Source organism: Geotrypetes seraphini, chromosome 4 (genome assembly GCF_902459505.1).
Source record: "Geotrypetes seraphini chromosome 4, aGeoSer1.1, whole genome shotgun sequence".
In the NCBI taxonomy this organism is placed as follows: Eukaryota; Metazoa; Chordata; class Amphibia; order Gymnophiona; family Dermophiidae; genus Geotrypetes; species Geotrypetes seraphini.
The window spans coordinates 142,200,108-142,222,345 of record NC_047087.1 but is presented as its reverse complement, the minus strand read 5'-3'; the positions used below and the strand labels follow the sequence as shown (position 1 = coordinate 142,222,345).

At 41.3% G+C, this 22,238-nt stretch overlaps 1 protein-coding gene across 3 annotated transcripts in view; it reads left to right on the top strand.

Moving 5' to 3' along the window:
- Window positions 1–22,238, top strand: part of ELMO3 (engulfment and cell motility 3) — a 298,038-nt gene that overhangs the window by 195,924 nt on the left and 79,876 nt on the right. For all 3 annotated transcript variants that reach the window (XM_033940764.1, XM_033940765.1, XM_033940766.1), the window contains 4 exons: window positions 2,816–2,924; window positions 3,151–3,287; window positions 8,476–8,639; window positions 14,910–15,022. In XM_033940764.1, the coding sequence (XP_033796655.1) occupies window positions 2,816–2,924; window positions 3,151–3,287; window positions 8,476–8,639; window positions 14,910–15,022 (523 nt within the window). The remainder of the gene's footprint in view (window positions 1–2,815; window positions 2,925–3,150; window positions 3,288–8,475; window positions 8,640–14,909; window positions 15,023–22,238) is intronic.

Sequence of the window (22,238 nt, the reverse complement as noted above, 5' to 3'; positions counted from 1 at the left end):
TGCCACCTTCCACTCAAACAGTTTCTAACCCAGTCATTCACTTCATGGTCTGTACTGAGAGCACTTAATTTCTAAGTTGCCTAGAACTGTGTCAATAGCTTTCCTAATGTTTAAGTATACCACATATAGTGCTCTCCCTTGATTCAACTATTAGATCACCCTGTCAAAGAAATCAATCAGATTCAGCTCTAGTACAACATATACTGCCTTGAATCCTACAATCCGTTGTATTCCAGAAACCTCACTATCCTATGTTTTAGAAGCAATTCCATTAATTTACTCACCTCTGAGATCAGAGTAACAAGCCTATAGTTTCCAGCTTCCTCTTCACTTCAGTTTTGTGGTAACGGAACACATCCATCTTTTCCTAGCCTTAAGACACTCCAGACGCTAAAGAAGCACTGAAAAGGCCAGACAGCAGAGCTACCAGAACTTTCCTAACTCCCTTAAGTATTCTTGGATGTGTCCCATCTGGCTCCATTGTTTCTGTGTTTCAATGTAACCATGACTGGCTTCTCTACTTTATGCTACTAGAGGTACAGGCATATGCGAAATATACTGGGAACGCTGTTCAGCATACTGGCAAATTTTCCTTGATTTTCATAGGAATTCTTCATTTTTTGTTATGGCTCCTACTCTCTGGAATTCTTTGCCTTTTTATCTCCATTCAGAAAAATCACTTGGGACCCTCAAGATACAATTAAAGGCATATTATTTCTCTTTGGCCTTCTGCTCTTAATTTACTTTTCTTGGATGGCAACCTTTCCCAAAAGTTGCATTCTTGGTTTTCCATATCAGTTTGAGCAGAACTAATTTTCTGTTTCCTCCCCTACCATATTGTTCATCCCTCTCCTCAATCTTTTTGGTTTTATTGTAATTGCCGTTTCCCTTCTTTCCTCATGTTTTCAATTGTATTTTACATTTTGTTTAATTTTTGTTCCCTACCTTATTTTTATATTGTTTATTTTAATTTTTTATTATAAACTGCTTAGATTTACCTTTGGTTTTATATTTATAGTATATTAAATAAATTGAATTTGATATTGTATCTGAGAATAACAGTCCAGGGGCGCTGATACAGGACCTGCTTAGGCTAATTGGAATTTTCGAAGGGTAGAGAGGACTGGATTGCACCTGACTGGATTAGGCAGTGGTTGGAGTAATCTTGGTCCTGCTCTGATCTCTTTAATCTTGGGTGGCAAGATTTTTGGCACTCTATAGTGATGTGTGTACCTAAGGTTTATGTTTATTATAAAATTTGATATACTGCTTTAACTTTGCAAAATCAATTCAATTTACAATGTAAAATTACGTAACATATGAAAGAAATACCAAATAATAATAGGATAGACCTAACTTATTTATGCAAGACTTATACATATTCAACACTATAATGTGAGCCATAAGATGATTGTTTTCAGGCATGCTAATATGGATTCCTCCCCCCTATTTCTAGCTGAACTTCAAAAGCTTGTAAAAAAAAAAAAAAAAAAAAGGGTTTTCCATTGAATTTTGAACCTTTTAAAATTTAATTCTGCCCTTATCTCAATGAGCTCTTGACAAATGGGATAGTGCCATTTTATGATTTTGCAAGAATCTAAGAAGTTTTGAAGGTGTATATACAACTCAAGTGAGATGATTTTTTTTAATTCTTGTAATGCTTTAAACGCTATGCAAAGAACTTTGGTTACCTATCCAATATAGTGTAAAATTCAATGAAAGCATCATATACAGTACAACAAAGTAATATGATCAAATTTCTTGGCATGTCCTAACATCCTAATTACTAAGTCCTGTAGAGTTTGGTTTATGCAAGTTTACTAAGTATGACTCTTGGTAAAGCTGCATAAACCAGATTTCATAATCAAATCTAGAAAAAGAAGAACTTCCAACAAAGAATATGATGTAGTTTCTTCAAATATAAAAAAAGCTCTGACAGAATGTAATTGTCTCAGTAGCAACCCCCCCCCCACACACACACACTCTTTTTATCTATATGTCTGTTCAATAAAAGTTTATGAACAATGATAATCCCTAAATGCAGTATCTAAAACAGTCAATAGGTACTATCAATTTGCCAAACAATTTAGGGATCATAGTAGGCTTATCATGGTATCCTGAGATCCAACATGCATTTGTTTTATTAATATTTAAAACTAATCTATAATCCTGAAGCCACGTATATCTATTAGCAAAGCTTTTTCAAATGCATTATTCTCCTAACCTACCTATGATTTTTACAGTTATGATTCTTGGCTGGAAGCCATACACCATAAATCCTCGCTGATCCATAAACTCAGTCAGCAGTTGTCACTCTTGAGCGATGACTACACGTCACTCCCCACCCCTCCCCAGGTTGTAAATACTGCTTCTATTTCTCTAGTTAGCTACAGATGATGCTGAAGACCCAGATTTAACTGGGACTGTTCACATGCCACTGAGCCATGGGACTTTACCATGCCTTCTTTCTAAGTGACTAGAAGTATGCATATAATTTTAGGCAACTGAAAATCTACTTCTGTGGAGTGAGCCAAGCCAATCTACCTACATTACTTTTTATTGTTTATAATCAATGCATAAATCCTAACTTAAGCCTTTAAAAATGATCTCAGTATATCTATACTTGCTTGAGTAAGATCTTGGGCATATGTGGATTTTATTTTGGGAAACCCTGTATCCCTAAGGAAGTTGCTGATAGATGTGAAAATTTCTGGAGGGGTTGGATTGACTTGTGTTTCCTGCAAATATACAGGAAGAAAAATAGTTTTCAGTGAATTATTCTTTCAAAGCATTATTTTTCTCTGTCTTGCTTTAGTTTATTCTTGAGAACAGCAGCCGTGAGGATAAACATGAATGCCCATTTGCTCGGAGCAGTATTCAGCTAACCCTGATCCTGTGTGAGACTCTTCGTATCGGGGAACCTCGTAAGTTTGATTGCTACCACTTTATATGGGTCTTTGATGCAAGTAGGCTGGCAGGTCATTAATTTCCTGTAGTGTCAGATGTACTGCAAGGGTTGCTTTAGTTTATTTTATTTTTATTAAAATTTGATATGATTGCCTATTTGCTGTGTTCAGAACCTTGTGAAATGTGGTAGGATAATAGGATTTTATTGATAATTTCTAATATCTTTCTTGCTCTCTGCTGCAGCCTCTGAGACAGGTCAGAATTTCTACCCACTGTTCTTTGCTCAGGATAACTGCTTCGCAGAACTCTTCTGTATTTGCATCCAGCTCCTCAATAAGACCTGGAAGGAGATGCGAGCTACACAGGAGGACTTTGATAAGGTGAGGGGATGTCAGCCTTTGGGAGCAGTGAGCAGCAAGAGGAAATAGACTGGGGATTAGACTTACTGTAGATAATAGGAAGAAATGAATGTCTGTACATTCTGTTACTAGTTCATGTCTGGCAAGATATGTTTGTTGTTTTTTCTTACAGTTGTGTAATGGTTTAGATCATTTGATTTATAACAGTTGTTCAAAAGAGCATGGTTTAGAACAAGGTATCTTTAAAAGATATCATCATAAAAGGGAAGACAGAGCATCTCAATAGTGAGGTTGCAATACAGGCCATGGTAGACCAGGTTTCCTTAAATATAGAGAGCAGGCTGATTTTAAAGATTGCAAATTATTCACGTCAACTGCTGAGCAAATTGTAAATAGATATGATAAACATTATTTGAAATGTTTTTATGCAAATGCCGGAAGTCTAAGAAACAAGATGGGAGACTTAGAATATATTGCACTAAATGAAAAGATATAATAGGCATTTTTGAGACCTGGTGGAAGGAAGATAAGCAATGGTTCACTGTCTTACCGAGATACAAACTATATTGCCATGATAGGGTGGATCAAATTAGTGGAGGTGTAGCGTCATATACCGTGAAATCCCTAAGGGTAGAAATTCCATGTGTAAAGGGAAAAAGGATAGTGATAGGAGTGTACTACCATTTGCCTGACCAGGATGAATAGACTGATGCTGAAATGCTATTAGAAATTAGAGAGGCTAAAAAACTGGGTAATACAATAATAATGGTTAATTTCAACTATCCCGAAACTGACTGGGTAAATGTAACATCAGGGCATGCTAGAGAGAGAAAATTCCTTGATGAAATCAAAGACTGCTTTATGGAGCAGCTGGTTCTAGAACCAACAAGAGCAATTCTAGATCTAATTCTTAGTGGAGCATATGAATTGGTGAGGGAGGTAATGGTGCTAGGGCCATTTGATAACAGTGATGATAACATGATCAGATTTTATATAATTCATGGAATAAGTTCACACATGAAATCCAATACAACAGCATTTAACTTTAAAAAAGGAGACTCTGATAACTTGAGGATAATGGAAAAAAAAGAAGAAGAGCAGCTGCAAAAGTCAAAAAGTTACATCAGGCATAGTTGTTATTCAAAAATAATATCCTGGAATCCCAGTCTAGATATAGTCCAGGTATTAAAAAAGAAGAAATGTTGTTATTTTTCGGGTTTTGACTAGGTACTAGGGACCTGGATTGGCCACCGTGTACGGGCTACTGGGCTTGATGGACCTTTGGTCTGACCCAGTAAGGCTATTCTTATGTTCTTATGTCTGTTGAGTTGGGTAATTTTATAAATGAGTGCACATGTAAACAGTATGGCCCATATTCTATAAATGACGCCTTAACTTAGACAGCGGTAGGCACCCTACCGATGTCTAAATTAAGTGCAAAAACTGTTTAAAAACAGTTTTAAAATATTTTAAGCCACCTGCATCACGCCTATGGAGGCACTTTACGATGCCTAATGCCACTGTAGGCATGGCTAATGCCAGAAGTGGCATTAGGCATTGTAAAACGCCTCTAGGCGCGATTCACTTGAAAGGTAGGCACCGAAAATGTAGGCCTTGAAAACTCTGGTCTGCATTTCCAGCATCTACCTTTCCTGAAGATGCAATTCTATAAACTGTGCTTTCACATTATTGACATGCAATAGACAATCGTTTTTAAGGTAGCCGCCAGGGCTGTTTATATAGAATCCGGGCCTTTGCATATAACTTTTCCCTTATGGGTACTGGCAGATTTTCAGAACAGAAGTATGTGCATACTTCCACTTTGAATGATCAAGGCGGCATTTGCGAGCACATCGAGAAGAATGACCTATTGAGAACAAGCCAGCACGGATTCTGTAAGGGAAGGTCGTGCCTAACGAACCTTCTGTACTTCTTTGAGGGAATAAGCAGTCGGGTGGACAATGGGGAACCCATAGACATCACTTACCTCGATTTTCAAAAGGCTTTCGACAAGGTGCCACATGAAAGGCTGCTTAAGAAGCTGTGGAACCACGGGGTGGGAGGGGATGTGCACAGATGGATCAAGCACTGGTTGTCGGGCAGACTGCAGAGGGTCGGAGTAAAGGGTCAATATTCTGACTGGCGGGGAGTCACGAGCGGTGTGCCACAGGGGTCGGTGCTGGGGCCGTTACTCTTTAACATATTTATCAATGACCTGGAAAAGGAGGCAAAGTGCGAGGTTATAAAATTTGCGGACGATACCAAACTGTGCGGCAGAGTTAGGACCAGGGAGGAGTGTGAGGACCTACAAAGAGACCTGGACAAGCTGGAAGACTGGGCAAACAAATGGCAAATGCGCTTCAACGTAGACAAATGCAAGGTCATGCATATAGGGAAAAAGAACCCGTTGTTCAACTACAAATTGGGGGGGTATTGTTGGGAGACAGCAGACTTGAGAGAGACTTGGGTGTGCTGGTGGATGCATCACTGAAGCCATCTGCACAGTGCGCAGCAGCCTCGAAAAAAGCCAACAGGATGCTTGGCATCATAAAGAAGGGCATAACAACCAGAACACGGGAAGTCATCATACCATTGTATCGAGCGATGGTGCGTCCACATCTGGAATACTGCGTTCAGTATTGGTCGCCGCACCTCAAGAAGGACATGGCGGTACTTGAGAGAGTCCAAAGGAGAGCAACGAAAATGGTAAAAGGGCTGGAACACTGCCCATACGACGAGAGGTTGGATAGGCTGGGGCTCTTCTCTCTGGAGAAAAGGAGGCTCAGGGGAGATATGATAGAGACCTTCAAGATCATGAGGGGCATAGAGAGGGTGGATAGGGACAGATTCTTCAGACTGAAGGGGACAGCAAATACGAGGGGGCATTCGGAGAAACTGAAGGGAGATAGGTTCAAAACAAACGCAAGGAAGTTTTTTTTCACCCAAAGGGTCGTGGACACTTGGAATGCGCTACCGGAGGAAGTGATCAGGCAGAGTACGGTACAGGGATTCAAACAGGGATTGGACAGATTCCTGAAGGATAAAGGGATCATGAGATACTGAGGGAGGAGCTGGGATGTAACACAAGTATAGAAAGCTAACCAGGTAATGAGTATAGAAACCAAACCAGGTCGTGCATGTGCAAGACCGGAGGGTTAGGACTTCGATAGGAAGACAGGACTTAAATGAGAAACCAAGGTGGCAAGGGAGCCCCTTCTGGTGATACAGACAGGTCGTGACCTGTTTGGGCCGCCGCGGGAGCGGACTGCTGGGCAGGATGGACCTGTGGTCTGACCCGGCGGAGGCACTGCTTATGTTCTTATGAAAACTACCAATTTATACTAGTATTTTAGCCCGTTCCATTAACGGGTGCTAGAATATATGTCTGTCTGTCTTTCTTTCTGTGTCTCTCTCCCTCCCGTTGTTTTTCTTTTTGTCTGTCTCTCTCCCTGGCCCCCTTTGTCTGTCTGTCTTTCTGTGTCTCTCTCTGCCCCTGTGCATTTCTTCTTTTCTTTCTGTCTGCTTTCCTCTTGCTGTCTGGCTTTCTTTCTATCCATTTGTCTCTCTCCCCCCCACACTTCCCTGTGCAGCAGCCATAGCAGCATTCCCTCCCCCTCCATGTCTCTATGCAGTAGCATTCCCTCTCTGCCACTACTTCCCTGTACAGCAGCATTTAGATACCCACCTTCCCTGTGCAGCAGCCACAGCAGCACCAGCATTCCCTCCCACCCCACCCCACTTCCCTGTACAGCAGCAACGTTTCCCTTACCCCCCCTTCCCATCCCTCGGTCTTGACTGCTCCCTTAATCCCTTGCTGCCCCCACCCTTCCCTTCCCGCGGTCCGACCATCTGCCGATTCCAGCAACGTGTACAGCACTATACACACGCTGCTTCGGGGCCTTTTACTGCCTTGATTTACTCTGGCACGTCCCTGATGACATCATCAGAGACGCGCAGAGCAAATCAGGGCAGTAAAAGGCCCCGAAGCAGCGTGTGGAGAGTGCTGCACACGCTGCTGGAATCAGCTGGTTTTGAGTGGGGACCGCGGCATCCCTTCGCGGCTAGAGTGTTTTAGGCTTCCCTTCCCGCGAGGTGTCACCACGGCTCCTCTCGATCCTGCCAGCGTCGGAAGCCTTCTCAGACGCTGGTACGGCTGGTGAGAGGATCCGACACGGAGAGCAGGAAGTCCAGCGCTGGCGGCGAGTGGTAGGTGCTGGAAAGTAAGGCTGGGGACTCGCGCATGCGCACTCCTGCAAGGCCACGGACCTACATCTCACAGATCAGGGAAAACGGAAGCACGCAGTTGAGTGCGCATGCTCGGCTAGCGTTTTATTATATAGGATATGTACACCAGCTCTTTGGTACATACACATTTTCTGGATTATTTGACATGTATATGTACGTATTGTCAAAAGTATGCACATAAATGTAAACACCTCTCCATTCTTGCTTCAAGGAACTTCTCTGCTCAATCCAGCTTTAGATACATCCATCTTATAAGAGCTTGCCCTTTTAGAGATGATGATGGCTTTGGGGTTTTTTTGGGTGGAAGGGGGTTGTGGTAGTTCATGGTGTGCTATTTTAGGGTATTTTAAAGGATGGTTTAATTATATGGCCTTGAGATTAGGCATGTGTCATTAAGTGTTTATAACTGTTACTTGCAGAGCTGAGTTAGCTAAGACCTGGTTCTGCCACCAACTGTATTTCTACTATTCTATACATTATTATATAGGATTGAAATATTATATTTATTTCTTATACATTGCTGCACCCAGTGATGGTAATGTCTGTGTTCTGATGGCTGAAGATTTTTGCCTTGGCAAGCTGTGCCTCCCTTTGAGCATCCAAGTGAATAGAAAATGTTTTCAATAAATAAAATATTTTCCATACTAGTGGTGTTACATTGGTATGTGACTGGAGAAGAGATGGTTGTAGACCACATAATTTGGTTATGGATTTGATATATTGCCTTTCTGTGGCACAAGCAATGCAGTTTACATATACTATATGCAGGTACCTTTTCTGTCCCTAGTGGGCAATGGTTGTTTTTTTTTGTATGTGTTAGAGATTAATTTAGAATTGGGTTGGTATATCTGACTGTTTATGTCCTGGGTAGTTATGACATTACTACATTCATCTGCTTCTTCCCCCTTCCTTTTCTTCTGGTGGCCCATGCTCTGTTCACAAAGTTGCTATTCTCTCTTCCCAGGTGATGCAGGTAGTCAGAGAACAGATAATTCGGACACTGACCTCAAATCCCACATCACTGGAACTCTTCAGAACAAAAGTATATGCACTCAACTACAGTGAGATCCTCAAACTGAGACAAACAGAGAGAATGCATCAGGAGGAAATACTGCCTGCACCCGTCCTGTGAGTAGCTTATGTGAAGTGCTGTGAGTAGCGATGTAAACAGGGCAAAAATGTTGGGTTTGTCCTCTTTTTTTTTTTCCTGATTTCAGACTTTTATTAACTCATTTCATATATTTGTTTTAATTTTTTTTAAGACACGAATTTCAAGATGCATTACAGCTTTATTTATTTAATATTATTTTTATTGAAATCAATGAAAAGTACAAACATCTGTAAAAGAACAGTAATTTCTGTAACAATGAGCCATGCTCACACCATGTCCCCAAGCCCTCAACCCCTACAGAACCACACTTTCCCTCGTGTTCCCCCCCCCTTCCATTCCCAATCTCATGTCATCTAACAAAAAGACAGTATAGCAACACACATGTTAAACCCAAAAAAACCAAATCACAAATTGTTCAAGACCTGACTTTGACTTCTCGGAGCCAGAACATTCTAGGGAGTCCACACTTGAAGGAAAGCTTTAAGCCTTCTCCAGGAGCCAGATACAGCTCTTGCCACTTATCACATCAGGGCATGTTGTTTGTTTCTCCAATACCACACAGAAGGTGGCTGCTCAGACAACCAATGATTCGAGATACATTTCTTCCCCATGACATAACACTTGCTCAAGAATAATTTTTCATGAGCAGGATACATATGTAAAAGAGAAAAATGACAAAATAACATACAAGGCGCTGAGAGAGAGATCGCTGTGTTTAAGATTTTGCCCAAAAAAGAAGCAATATCTCTTCAGAAACCCTGAATTGTTGAACACGCCCACAGACTATGCACATAGGAGTTTGCAGCAGAATTACATTTTATTCAAAGCTGTGTGTCAACACTTCCCAAATGATAAGCTTGGCTTTGAGGGACATAAGCCCTCATCATAATACGATAATGACACTCTTGTAATTCTACACTACCACTGGTATGCCTTTAAGAGCCTTAAGAAATATTGGCAGTGTTAAATTTCAGTCTAGATCCCTCTGTCAGTGCTGTAGTACACTGGAAAAGTTCCCAGGAGGCTGTAACTTAAGCAGGCCCCAATGGAAGTAGGAAACCGATATTCTTGTCTCTGCTGATGCCTCCTAGAATTCCTCAAATCTAACCCCAAACTCCCAAGACAGGGAACTCACCAGGAGGGACCCCACATAATGTCAGATTTGTTGATAAGCATAGTGCGCCCCCAAAGATGGAATCCCTCTAGCAATCAATGTCTCATAAGAAAGTAGTGTACCCTCCTCCTGCAGAATGTGACAAAACGAAGAAACAGATCAACTTATGACCTCCTGGCTCAAAGACAGCACAAACATTCTAAACAAAATAGCCTCCATAAAAACCCGCAGAATTAGAACTTCTAATCTGGAGGGATGGTTTGATTCAGAGCTACTACTGGTAAAGAGGGACCTCAGAAAATCAAAAAGACTATGGATTAAATCTGGAACCCAGGAACACAGAGTAGCCTGGAGGCTCAAACTAAAAAACTACAAAAACCTCACCAAGGAAAAAAGAAAAAATTTCTATGCCCATAAAATTGGAAACGTTACAATTAACAGTAGTAACCTCATTAAACTGGTCAACGACCTCTACAACCTCGAGACACTCACTGATAACCATGAAGAATCCACATTAACTGCTAACACCCTAGCAGACTTCTTTAACTCCAAAATACAGAAACTAAGATCATCGATAACTGCCCCGGCCAATCCCCACGGGGATTTTCCAATTCTCCCAGACACAGACATGTCCAAACCGGACCTAGGGTCCAGAACAGACCTAAATTGGAACCAATTCACAACTATAGACTGGCAAACCTTCAACAAATACTACAACAGATATACCAACTCCTTCTGCAGACTGGACACCTGCCCCCCAAACATTATGAAAACTGCACCAATCTACTTCAAAGCCAATATGATGGCATGGGTAAACCTCCTACTATCCACAGGTAGTTTCCCAGCAGAACAGGGCCACATTTTGATAACTCCAATTATAAAAAACACGAAAGAACCACCCAATGCCCCGTCTAATTACAGACCGATCGCAAGCATCCCGCTATTCACCAAAATAGCAGAAGGGGTGGTAAATGCCGAACTTACCACACATTTGGAAAAATTCAATATCTTAAATGACAATCAATAAGGCTTTCGCTCTAACCACAGCACCGAAACCATTATAGCCTCCCTACTTGATCACCTACACACACTCTTCAGGCAGGGCTCTAGCGCCTTGATCGTTCAACTCAACCTGAGCAGTGCATTCGACCTAGTCGAACACACCATTCTCCTAGACTGCCTTGCATACAAGGGTATCTCTGGCCAGGTCCTCAACTGGTTCCACGGGTTCCTACGAAATAGATCATACAGGATATTTAAGAACGACTCCTTCTCATACAGCTGGGTTCCCTCCTGTCCCCCACCCTGTTTAACATCTACCTTGCCTCCCTGGGAAACCTTCTGCAAAGCCTCAAACTCAAATTTTTCATCTACGCGGTTGACATTACAATAGTCATCCCGCTAACCAGTTTCACACCAGAGTTCCTCACCTCCCTTTCAAGTATACTTAATAATAATAATAATAATAACTTTATTTTTCTATACCGCCATAATCTTGCGACTTCTAGGCGGTTCACAATGAAGATAAGCTGTACAATCAGCGAATTACAGAGTATAGATAGAAATGAGAACATTCAGCAGTCAGTGAATTAGAAGGTGCCAAATGATTAGGAGAAAGATGTACATAGGTTATTGAAAAGAATTAACTTAATTTTCATATTACATTGAAAAACATTGGGCATCAGCGGGAAGCTGGGTACAATTGTGAGGAGGACATAATAGCAGACAGAGAATATGGGGTTCCTATTGAGAGGAACGAAGGAATTCAGGTGAGGTAAGAACATAAGAAGTTGCCTCCACTGGGTCAGACCAGAGGTCCATCCTGCCCAGCGGTCCGCTCCCGCGGTGGCCCATCAGGTCCATGACCTGTGAAGTGGTTCCTGACCATTTTTATAACCTACCTCTGCTTCTATCTGTACCCCTCAATCCCTTTATCCTTTAGGAACCTATCTAAACCTTCCTTGAACCCCTGTACTGTGCTCTGGCCTATCACAACCTCTGGAAGCGCGTTCCATGTGTCCACCACCCTCTGGGTAAAAAAGAACTTCCTAGCATTTGTTCTAAACCTGTCCCCTTTCAGTTTCACCGAGTGACCCCTAGTGCTAGTGGTTCCCCACAGTTTGAAGAATCTGTCCTTATCTACTTTTTCTATGCCCTTCAGGATTTTGAAGGTTTCTATCATGTCTCCTCTAAGTCTCCTCTTCTCCAGGGAGAACAGCCCCAGCATTTTCAATCTGTCAGCGTATGAGAAATTTTCCATACCTCTTATCAGTTTAGTTGCTCTTCTCTGGACCCCCTCGAGTACTGCCATGTCCTTCTTGAGGTACGGCGACCAGAACTGGACACAGTGAGGTAGCTTTGATCGTGTATGGAAAAATCTGGCTAGGACATTAATTTCTTAAATAAGGCGGATTTTAATTCTTTCCGAAAGACACTGTAGGTCAGTCTAGCTACATCAATGAGGTAGCCTAGCTAAGTTTGCTGTCCACCAGCTTGGAACTTGAATGTTCTGTCTAGGAAGGTTCGATATCTGCAGCCTGTGATTTTCGGATATGAAAAGAGGTTGCGGTTTCTGGTAGACCGGGTAGAGGAGTAGAATTCGAAGTGCGGTAGAAGGTAGTTGGGGGCCATTCCCCAGATTAGTTTGTAGCAGAAGCAGGAGAATTTGAATAAAATTCGCACCTCAATTGGTAACCAATGCAACAGTTTGTAGTAGGGACTAACGTGATCACTTTTCTTTAGTCCGAATATTATGTCATCCTACAGTCCGAATATTATGTCATCCCACAGTTTGTAGTAGGGACTAACGTGATCTCTTTTCTTTAGTCCGAATATTATGTCATCCTACAGACTAAAACCAAACCCTGACAAAACAAAATTTTTTCTAGCTACCCCCAAAGACAAAATCAAAGACACCACAATTCAAGTGAAAGGATCGGCTTTCCCCCTTGAACAAACCTTAAAAATACTGGGTGTCAGACAAACATCTATCCCTGGAGAAACACACGGATATCACAGTCAGAAAAAGCATCTCGGTGCTCTGGAAACTCTGCACCATAAAAAAATACTTTGACGACACCTCATTCCGCCTGCTAGTACAATCCTCCATCCTCAGCATACTGGATTACTGCAATATCATTTACTTGAGCTCCAAGAAAAAAACCATCCGGAGACTTAAAATAATCCAGAACACCGCTATCCGCCTCATATTTGGCCTGAATAAATGGGAACACGTCACCCCTTTCTACCACAAACTTCATTGGTTGCCATTGGAATCCAGAGTCCTATTCAAGTTCACCTGCTTCTGTTATAAAACAGTATTTGGCTTATCCCCAAACTACATTAACCCACACTTCTACCTGAATCGCAACAACAAGCACTCCCGCAGAATTCATCTGTTCGCTTTCCCCTCCCTAAAACTATGTCACTCCAAAAGATTCCTTGACAAAACCTTCGCCTTCCAGGCTGCCAAGCTTAACCCTTGGTAGCCCAAATGGTCCTCAAGGCCCCCACCTACCTCGGATTTAGAAAATTACTCAAAACTCACCTATTCCATGGACAGAACCCTTAATGCCCCCACTCAATGAACCGAAACATCCCCTATCCCCCTCCACTGTACTACCCCAACCTTCTCCCCCACAACCTACTCGTTCCTTCTCTTTCTAACCTCAACTGCTTCGTTGCTTGCAACTTTGTTCAATTGTTATGAACCGCTTGTAACTTTGATAAACAAATGTGAACCGCCTAGAACTCCCTGGGTATGGCGGTATACAAAAATAAAGTTATTATTATTATTATTATTAAAATTGAAAAATGACCCTAGTCCTCCACTTGCTGAAAATAGAGGGCATGAGTCCTGGCGGAAAGGTTGCATTGCCTATCAATGGCATTAACACACTGATATGTAAATCTTGCCCCCAAAGAGAAAAAACTTGTTTCCACACTACCCAAAGGGGTTGGAACAACACACTGCTCCTAGTGGGCTAAGAGACATCCCAAAGTTGTGCATGTATAACATACAGCAGGTGCAAAGGATAAAAATGGTCCCGCTCTAAGGCCACATCAGTAAATAGGTCTGTACCGAACACCCAGTCGTCGATAAGATATAAAAGACAGGCCTGATTATATAAACAGATATCCGGTATACCCAAACCACCCCTGGCCCAAACAAATCTTTAATGCAGGGGTAGGGAACTCCAGTCCTCGAGAGCTGTATTCCAGTCGGGTTTTCAGGATTTCCCAATGAATATGCATTGAAAGCAGTGCATGCAAATAGATCTCATGCATATTCATTGGGGAAATCCTGAAAACCCGACTGAAATACGGCTCTCGACCGGAGTTCCCTACCCCTACTTTTAATGCATACAAATTGACTTAACTTGCATTAATTTGCAGTCTAATTTGTATTTAATCAGGTTTTTTTTTTTTTTTTTTTGCAATGAGGAATAAATAGTCAAAACAATTTAACCAGGTAGGAAAGGCTCCTACCCCATTAAATTGTTTTGGACAGTTCTGAAGTTGAATATTAGCTGTGACAGTTGTGATACTACCCAGTTAGTGTCATGGTGGTCTGGGAGCAGAGCAAGGACTTACCTGGTTAGCAAAGATTTTCAGTCTGCTAAATGGGTAAATGCCTGGATAAAATTAGGACAGCAAACAAGACTGACCTGATATTATCTGCTAGTCATCTGGTCACTAGTTTGAATGTTTGCCAACATGCAGCTAACTGCCAGTGGCTGCACATGACCCAGATATTCAGTGCTAGAACCCAGATTAGGCCTGGTATTGAATATCCAGATCTAATTCAACCTGCAGCTGTCAGCAACTTTAAAACCATTGAATACCATAGGCTGAATATCAGAGGGGGGTAAATTTTTAAAAAAAATATGCACTAACAATGTGTTGACATAGAGGATGTTCTCAAGTAGTGAGTATTGAAGGTTCTCCATACCCAGGCAATGTATCCAGGAATAGGATCTCCATAAGATATAGAAATGCCCCTGAACATTAGAGACTGGGCTTGTATAGGGACTCTAGAAGGTGTGGAAGGGTCCTAAGTATATTATGTAGGTGCTTCAAGCTTAGAGTACATCAGAGCTGCGGGATACTTATATTTGTGAGAAGTATTTAAAATCTAGCTTCCACTGTGGCTTATCTCATGTTCCTTCTTCAGAGCTCTGAGGGAGAAGCTAAAACCTGAACTACTGGAACTAATTAAGCAGCAGCGTCTGAACCGAATGTGTGAGGGAACACTTTTCCGCAAGATCAGTAGCCGACGCCGACAAGGTGGGGGAACAGTTAGATGAGTCAAAACTTACACCAAGGCCCTTTCAGCCAGGCAAGCAGGCAGAGTCCTACTTTGTACCAGCTGCAGCCAAATTCTTCTATACTTGATGCTGTCATGTGAAGCACTGAATGGGAGTTGTACATAGTCCCATTGCTACACTGTAATGGCCCATGTAACAGGGATTATGTACCATAAAAACACTAAGGACCACCGAGATGAACTATTAAATCAAATTTATTGTTGGACCCGATACCAGCTGTGTTTCGACGATACAACGCCTGCCTCGGGGGTCTCTACAAAAATTATATATATATATATATGCAAATTAATAAACATTAAATGTTACATAATATTGAAAAGAAGACAGACACGAGAAACTGCCTTCACAGCAGTGAAGAGTATGAAAACAACAACAAAGGAGACCAGATGGTGCTCAATACTTTTATTTTAAAACAGACTCGACACGATCGTGTTTTAGCCCGAGGGCCTGTCTCAGGAGTCTAAAATGAGACATGCATTAAAAATATACAATTATATCAAGAAACCTCCACTTAAAACAAATACAAAATGTACACATAAATGTATCTATAACATACAAATAGGCATAAATACATCCATATATACTGTAATTACATCCATATATATTGTAAATACATTCATGTGTATAGTAATGTTACAAATATAAGTAACTTTATAAATCAATAAAAACATATTACAAATAAACTTTATTAAAAACACCACATTAATATAAAAAAATAATTAAAAATAAGAAATAAATTATAATAGTGATTAAAATCACCTAAATAATATTATTCTTCAAAACCATACAAGGAGTAATGAAAAATGAGACTATTGTACATTATTTTTAAATGATGTAACCAATGATAATAGTGATTAAAATCACCTAATTAATATTCTTCAAAACCATGCCAAAAGTAATTAAAAATGAACATACCTTGTTATTAAATTATAAAACCCTAGATGTATTAATCCAGATGTCCAAGGATTGCAATAAATGCTCTTTAAAACCACTAAAGAATGAGGAATAAGCAAAAAAAAAGAAGAAAAGGGGAACACAGAACAAAGATAAAAGAAACAATGCAAGAAAAAAGGACAGTTTTGCCTCCTTTAACAAAGGCGTGCAAGGACCTTAACGCGCGGAATAGTGTGCGCTAAAATGCCGCGTGTGCTAGCTGCTATCGCCTCCTTTTGAGCAGGCGGTAGATTTTTGGCTAGCATGCACTAATCCAGTGCTTGCAGTAAAACCCGTAGCGCACCTTCGTAAAAGGAGCCCTTTGTGTTTATATTGCAACCAAAGTTGAGAAATGTATCATATAATAGTGAATTATTTCCAATTAGTTCATAAATATAATTATCAAATAATAAACCTGGCTGCATTAATGGCTAACATATATATGAAAAGACAGTAAAAAAAAGTCAGTAAAACAATGCAGTAAAAAAAAAAAATGCAACAATGAAACCTAAATGGCAAATATATCATATATATGTAAATTCATTTCAATTATGTCAAAAAATTAAGTAATTAAATATATATTTTTCTTGTGTCATATATATGTAAATGCATTCCAAATTTGTCAAAACTTGAAATAGTTTAATGAAATAATTAATTAAACTGGCTGCATTGATCACCAACCTTATATGTAAAAACAATTGATTTAAGCCACCAAACAATCCTTATCTTAATATGGTATAAAGATGTTGAAAAACATTTTTGTATATATATATTTGATAAAACATCTATTTGTGCATCTGGATTGTGTGTGAAATTCATAGCAAGTTAAGCAAGCCAAGCAGATAAACTTGCCAATTCAAACGGGAAAAACCATGGCCTCAAAATAGCTAATTATACTTAAATGTCTGAAAATCGTGAAAAAAAGGTTTGTGTGGGTGAAACACTGACATGTTATCTAAACAAAACCCCAATAAACGTGTCAATTTTACAAAAACATTGCATGCTTGCCAGATGAAAGTAAAAATTGAAAAGTAATCATGACTGCGCAAACTTATTACTATATAAACACAAAATGTCCTTTTTTCTTGCATTGTTTCTTTTTTCTTTGTTCTGTGTTCCCCTTTTCTTCTTTTCTTGGCTTATTCCTCACTCTTTAGTGGTTTTAAAGAGTATTTATTGCAATACTTGGACATCTGGATTAATACATCTAGGGTTTTATCATTTAATAACAAAGTATGTTCATTTTTAATTACTTTTGGCATGGTTTTGAAGAATATTAATTACCGTATTTTTCGCTCCAAAGATGCACCCTAGATTTAGAGGAAAAAAATAAGAAAAAAAACATTCTGAACCAAATTCTCCCTGCCAGGCTCTGCACCCAACCCCACACTCCTTGCCAAGCTTTGCAACCTGTACCCCCTCCCTGCCAGCCACTGTACCCTGTCCCCCCTCTGGTGGTCTAGTGGTAGGCCGGGCACAGGGCAGACAGGGACAGGGCAGACAGGCCTAGTGGCTGGCAGGCAGGTAGGAACAGGGCACTCAGGCAGGCCTTCCCCTCCAAGGCATCCCCCCAGGCAGGCATCCCCCCTCCAAGGCATCACCCCCAGGCAGGTCTCCCCCTCCCAGGCACCCCCAGGCAGGCAGGCAGGCCTCCCCCTCCCAGGCAGTCCCTCCAGGCAGGCAGGCCTCCCCCCTCCAGGCACCCCCCAGGCAAGAAAGCAAACAGGCCTCCCCCTCCCAGGCAAGCAGGCAGGCATCCCCCCTCCCAGGCAACCCCCCAGGCAAGCAGGCAGTCCTTCCTCCTCCAAGGCATCCCCCCAGGCAGGCAGGCCTCCCCCTCCTTCGCAGCCCCCCCAGGTAAGCAAGCAGGCCTACCCCTCCCAGGCAAGCAGGCCTCCTCCCTCCAGGCCTCCCCACAGGCAGGCAGGCAGACCCAACCTCTCCCTGCTTCCTTCCTATTTTTAATTTGGCAGGGCAGGCTCCGGCCCTCTTTCCCCCCCCCCCATTAACTTTTTTTTTCATTCCGTCACCCTCCTTCGCTAGACGCAGCTGCCTGCCTGGTGACGCGGCTTGAGTCCTCTTCTTTTTCCTTGCAGCAGAGCGACGCACAGGACTGACTGCCTGTTCTCGCGGGAAGTGGCGCAAGATCGGGCAGCCAGCCACTCTGCTGCAAGGGAAGATGACTCGAGCCGCGTCAGCCGTCACTACTTGTGGGGACCAGGCAGGCAGCTGCGTCTAGCGAGGGAGGGCAACGGAATGAAAAAAAAAGGTAACAGGGTGGGTGGGGAGGGTTGGATATTCACTCCATAAGACGCACCCTTATTTCCACCCCCTTTTTGGGGGTGGATAAAGTGCATCTTATGGAGCAAAAAATACGGTAGGTGATTTTAATCACTATTATCATTTATTTCTTATTTTTAATTATTTTTAATATTAATGTGGTGTTTTTAATAAAGTTTATTTGTAATATGTTTTTATTGATTTATAAAGTTACTTATATTTGTAACATTACTATATACATGGATGCATATGGATATATTTGTAATACATATGGATGTAATTATGGTATTTATGCTTATTTGTATGTTATAGACACATTTATGTATACGTTTTGTATTTGTTTTATGTGGAGGTTTCTTGATATAATTGTATATTTTTAATACATGTCTCATTTTAGACTCCTGAGGCAGGCCCTTTTGGGCTGAAATACGATCGTGTTGAGTCTGTTTTAAAATAAAAGGATTGAGCACCATCTGGTCTCCTTCGTTGTTGTTTTCGTATATAATATTGAATAAAATATAAAAACATAGAGCTCCTTTTACAAACTATGGTAGAGGTTTCTACCGCATGCCCGGCAAGGTAAATGCTCAAATGCTCATAGGAATTCTATGAGCATCAGAGCATTTATCTTCCCGGTCTGTGGTAGAAACCTCTACCACAGTTTGTAATAATAAAATATGAGTTGTAAATAATAAATATATACTATGAAATGGATATCATAAATGAAACAATAAAATAGCCATAATAGATACAAAACTATAAGAAATTAAGGGACTCTGATACTAAAGCATGCAAAAAAGAGTGAATATTGTGTAGAAATAACAAAAAGTGGTCTTGTCTAAAAAATAAAAATGTATCGGTAGACTAAAATGAAAGATAAATGAACAAACCTGACAAATTGCATGAAGGCACTTAATATGAAATAAGAAATAGGACTTAATAACCTAATCGTAAGAGAATGATCCTAAGCTCTCAGATGCCTGCACTGATTATTCAAGGTTTTTAAATCAGCTATTGCAGGAACAAGGTATCTTTCATCGAGCTGCGAGCTATGTTTGTAAACTTTTTTTTAAAGTGCTATATGCTGTGCCAAACAATAAAGTGCTATATAACGTGCAACTTGTTAAAATAACAACGAACTAGGAGCTTAATAACCGGCACTTAACTTTTGTTTCTGCTCTTGTGCCGTTACTGCTCCTCATTGCTCCTTGCAGCTGTTAACCCCATGGGCCCCGTTTCACCTACTTATCGGCTTCTTCAGGGATCTTCCAATATACACTTCAGAAGAGTGCTTACAAGTTTCAGTCCTGTGATTTTCTCCCTGGTTCCTGTGGGGAAATGCTGCTTTCTGGCTTCTATACCCTGGACTCCAACAATCTGCCTCTTGCCAAGAGATGAAAGATAAAATCTTACTGGAAAATGCAAGGAAATGTAAAAATAAGCATTTGCTTGAAAAGAAACATAGAAACATGATGGCAGATAAAGGCAAATGGCCCATCCAGTCTGCCCATCCACAGTAACCATTATCTCTTCCTCTCTAGGAGATCTCACTTGACTGTCCCAGGCATTCTTGAAATCAGACACAGTGTCTGTCTCCACCACCTCTTCCGGGAGACTGTTCCATGCATCTACCACCCTTTTTATTTAAAAAAAAAAAAAAAGTATTTATGATTCTGAAACTTGGCTGCGATGCGAATGGCTGTGTAACTGCTGAGCTCTTCCTTCAAAGGCCTCTTCAGATCAACTAAGTACTGTATTCTTCCTCAGAAATTCTCAGAATTTGTTAACTATGGCTACGGAAAGACAAACTCATTTGGAAAATGCTCTTGCAGCATCAGGTTCAGTTAAGAGGTCAAAGCCTGATCCCCCAACACCATCTAAAGTACCTCTGCCAAAGGATTCCACTGAACTTCTAGAGCAGCTAATTGGGGAGATGAAAAGCATTAAAGAAATGTTACAGGACAACTCTACCAAGTTACAAACTACTCAGTTACACTTACAACAGTTAAGGATGAAATGGCAAATTTGGCAAAGCAGGTACAGGTCTCAAATGCTCGTCTGGAAAGCCTGGACCACAGGGTATCTGAAGCTGAAGGAAGCTTGATTCAAACTCAGGAAGATCACAAAATTATCATGCGACTGACTTAAGGGCCTTGAGGAAATGAATAACAGAGGCAAAAGGAACAATGTCAGACTGATTGGTCTTCCAGAGGGAGCAGAAGGTGCAGATACCATCAAATTCCTGGAGGATTTTATTCCTAAGATACTCTCTTTAAATTTCAAGCATCCGTTAGAATTTGAGAGTGCACACAGAGTACCATCATGGCGAATTAATGGTCAGAGTGGACCTAGGCCAATAATCTTTAAGGTACTAAGATTTCCACAAGCACTTGAAATTTTAAGAGCTGCTAAAGGGAAAAGAAATTTAAAATGGCAAGAGGCATGTATTCTATTCTTCCCTGACTTTGCAAAGGCCACTGCAAATACAAGAAAGCAATTTTTGCAGCTCTGCCCACAACTAAGACAAATGGGAGCAGTATATGGATTACACACATTAACAAGACCATTCATTATGAAGACCCTGTGAAATTGCAAGAATATATTTCTCAATTTGCTGATGGGATGTCATAAACTTCTGTCATTCTAACTTGAAAACTGTAAGGATCATTTTTGTTTTATTTTATTTTTCATTTCATATTTGGTTACAACACGGTTGATTTTGGGAGGAAAACAGCTGTTACTTATTTTAATTGGAGTTTGAAAATGGATGATTACCATGGTTGCAGAAGAATTCCATAAGAAAGTGTTAGGTGGGATTTTTTTAATGGAAGTAAGATTGAATTTTTAAAACGTTATTCACGTTACCGGTTTAGAATGCTCTGACATCTTGCAGACTAGACAGGAACGGATTCTTTTACAGCTGCGGCTCTCCTGTTGCCAGAGTGTCGTTGTGCTTTCCAAGCCTCGATTTGGCTAGGCTCCGCCCCTTCATGTGCCATGGTGACGTTGCATTGTACTGGCACCACACCAAGTTTGGGGAGAGGGGAAGGGACCGGATTGCAGCAAGAGCATGCCTTCTGAGGGAGTTGTTTCATTTTGTGGTAAAAGGAAAGATAGAGGAGACCTATTGGAGCTGTGCCGGCCTTTTGTTTCGCAGAGCATCTGTCGGCACGTCATTCCCATGAGCCTGCCTTGACAGTGTTGTTAAGATGACCTGATAGTGACTCCTGCATGCCAAACTTGCGATAGAGATGAAGGACCTGCATTTCACCTGCGTATGAATCTTTGACGGGAGGCTCTCTGGAGCCTCTGCCCACTTGGCCGGACTCCTCTTCTTTTCTTCAGCAGCAACCTTGCTGCTGCAGACTTAAATGAGTGAAAATAGAGGACCGACAATACTAAACTGGCAAATACCCCCTGTGCATGCCTTGACTCTGTGACGCTGACAGAATGACATCACTAAACAATGCAGCACACCGCAAATGGCCCAAAATGGCCCAAACACTTCCAGCGGCCACAACAGGATCCTGGGACTGGCCAAGAAAACTTCGGACATTCCAATGGCCCAGAACCAGCCCAAAGGTGCTGTCTGCTTTAATTACCAGAATGTGTGGCCTCTAGTGAGAATCTATCGGGGAGGTTTCCTTCTGATTGAGTTTCTCTTCCTCCTGGGAATTAACACGTATGGCTGGAGGCAGGCAGGAGTAAACCATGTTTGGATTTTTGAGCTGAACCCAAGGAAGAACATCCCATCAGGATCTTTTTGAGACTGGTAGAAATGGGCAAGAGGTTTCCACTGCAAAGACTGGAGAATGCCTGTTTCTTTCTGTATGATATCAGCTCCTCTGCAGTCTTCTTCTGGGCTTCTTATGTCATGACAGCAGCTCTGTTTTGGAGTATTCCCAGCAGGGATGCCTGGAGAGACTTTGCTTGCTTGTTCTTTGCGGAATGTGGGGTGGGTG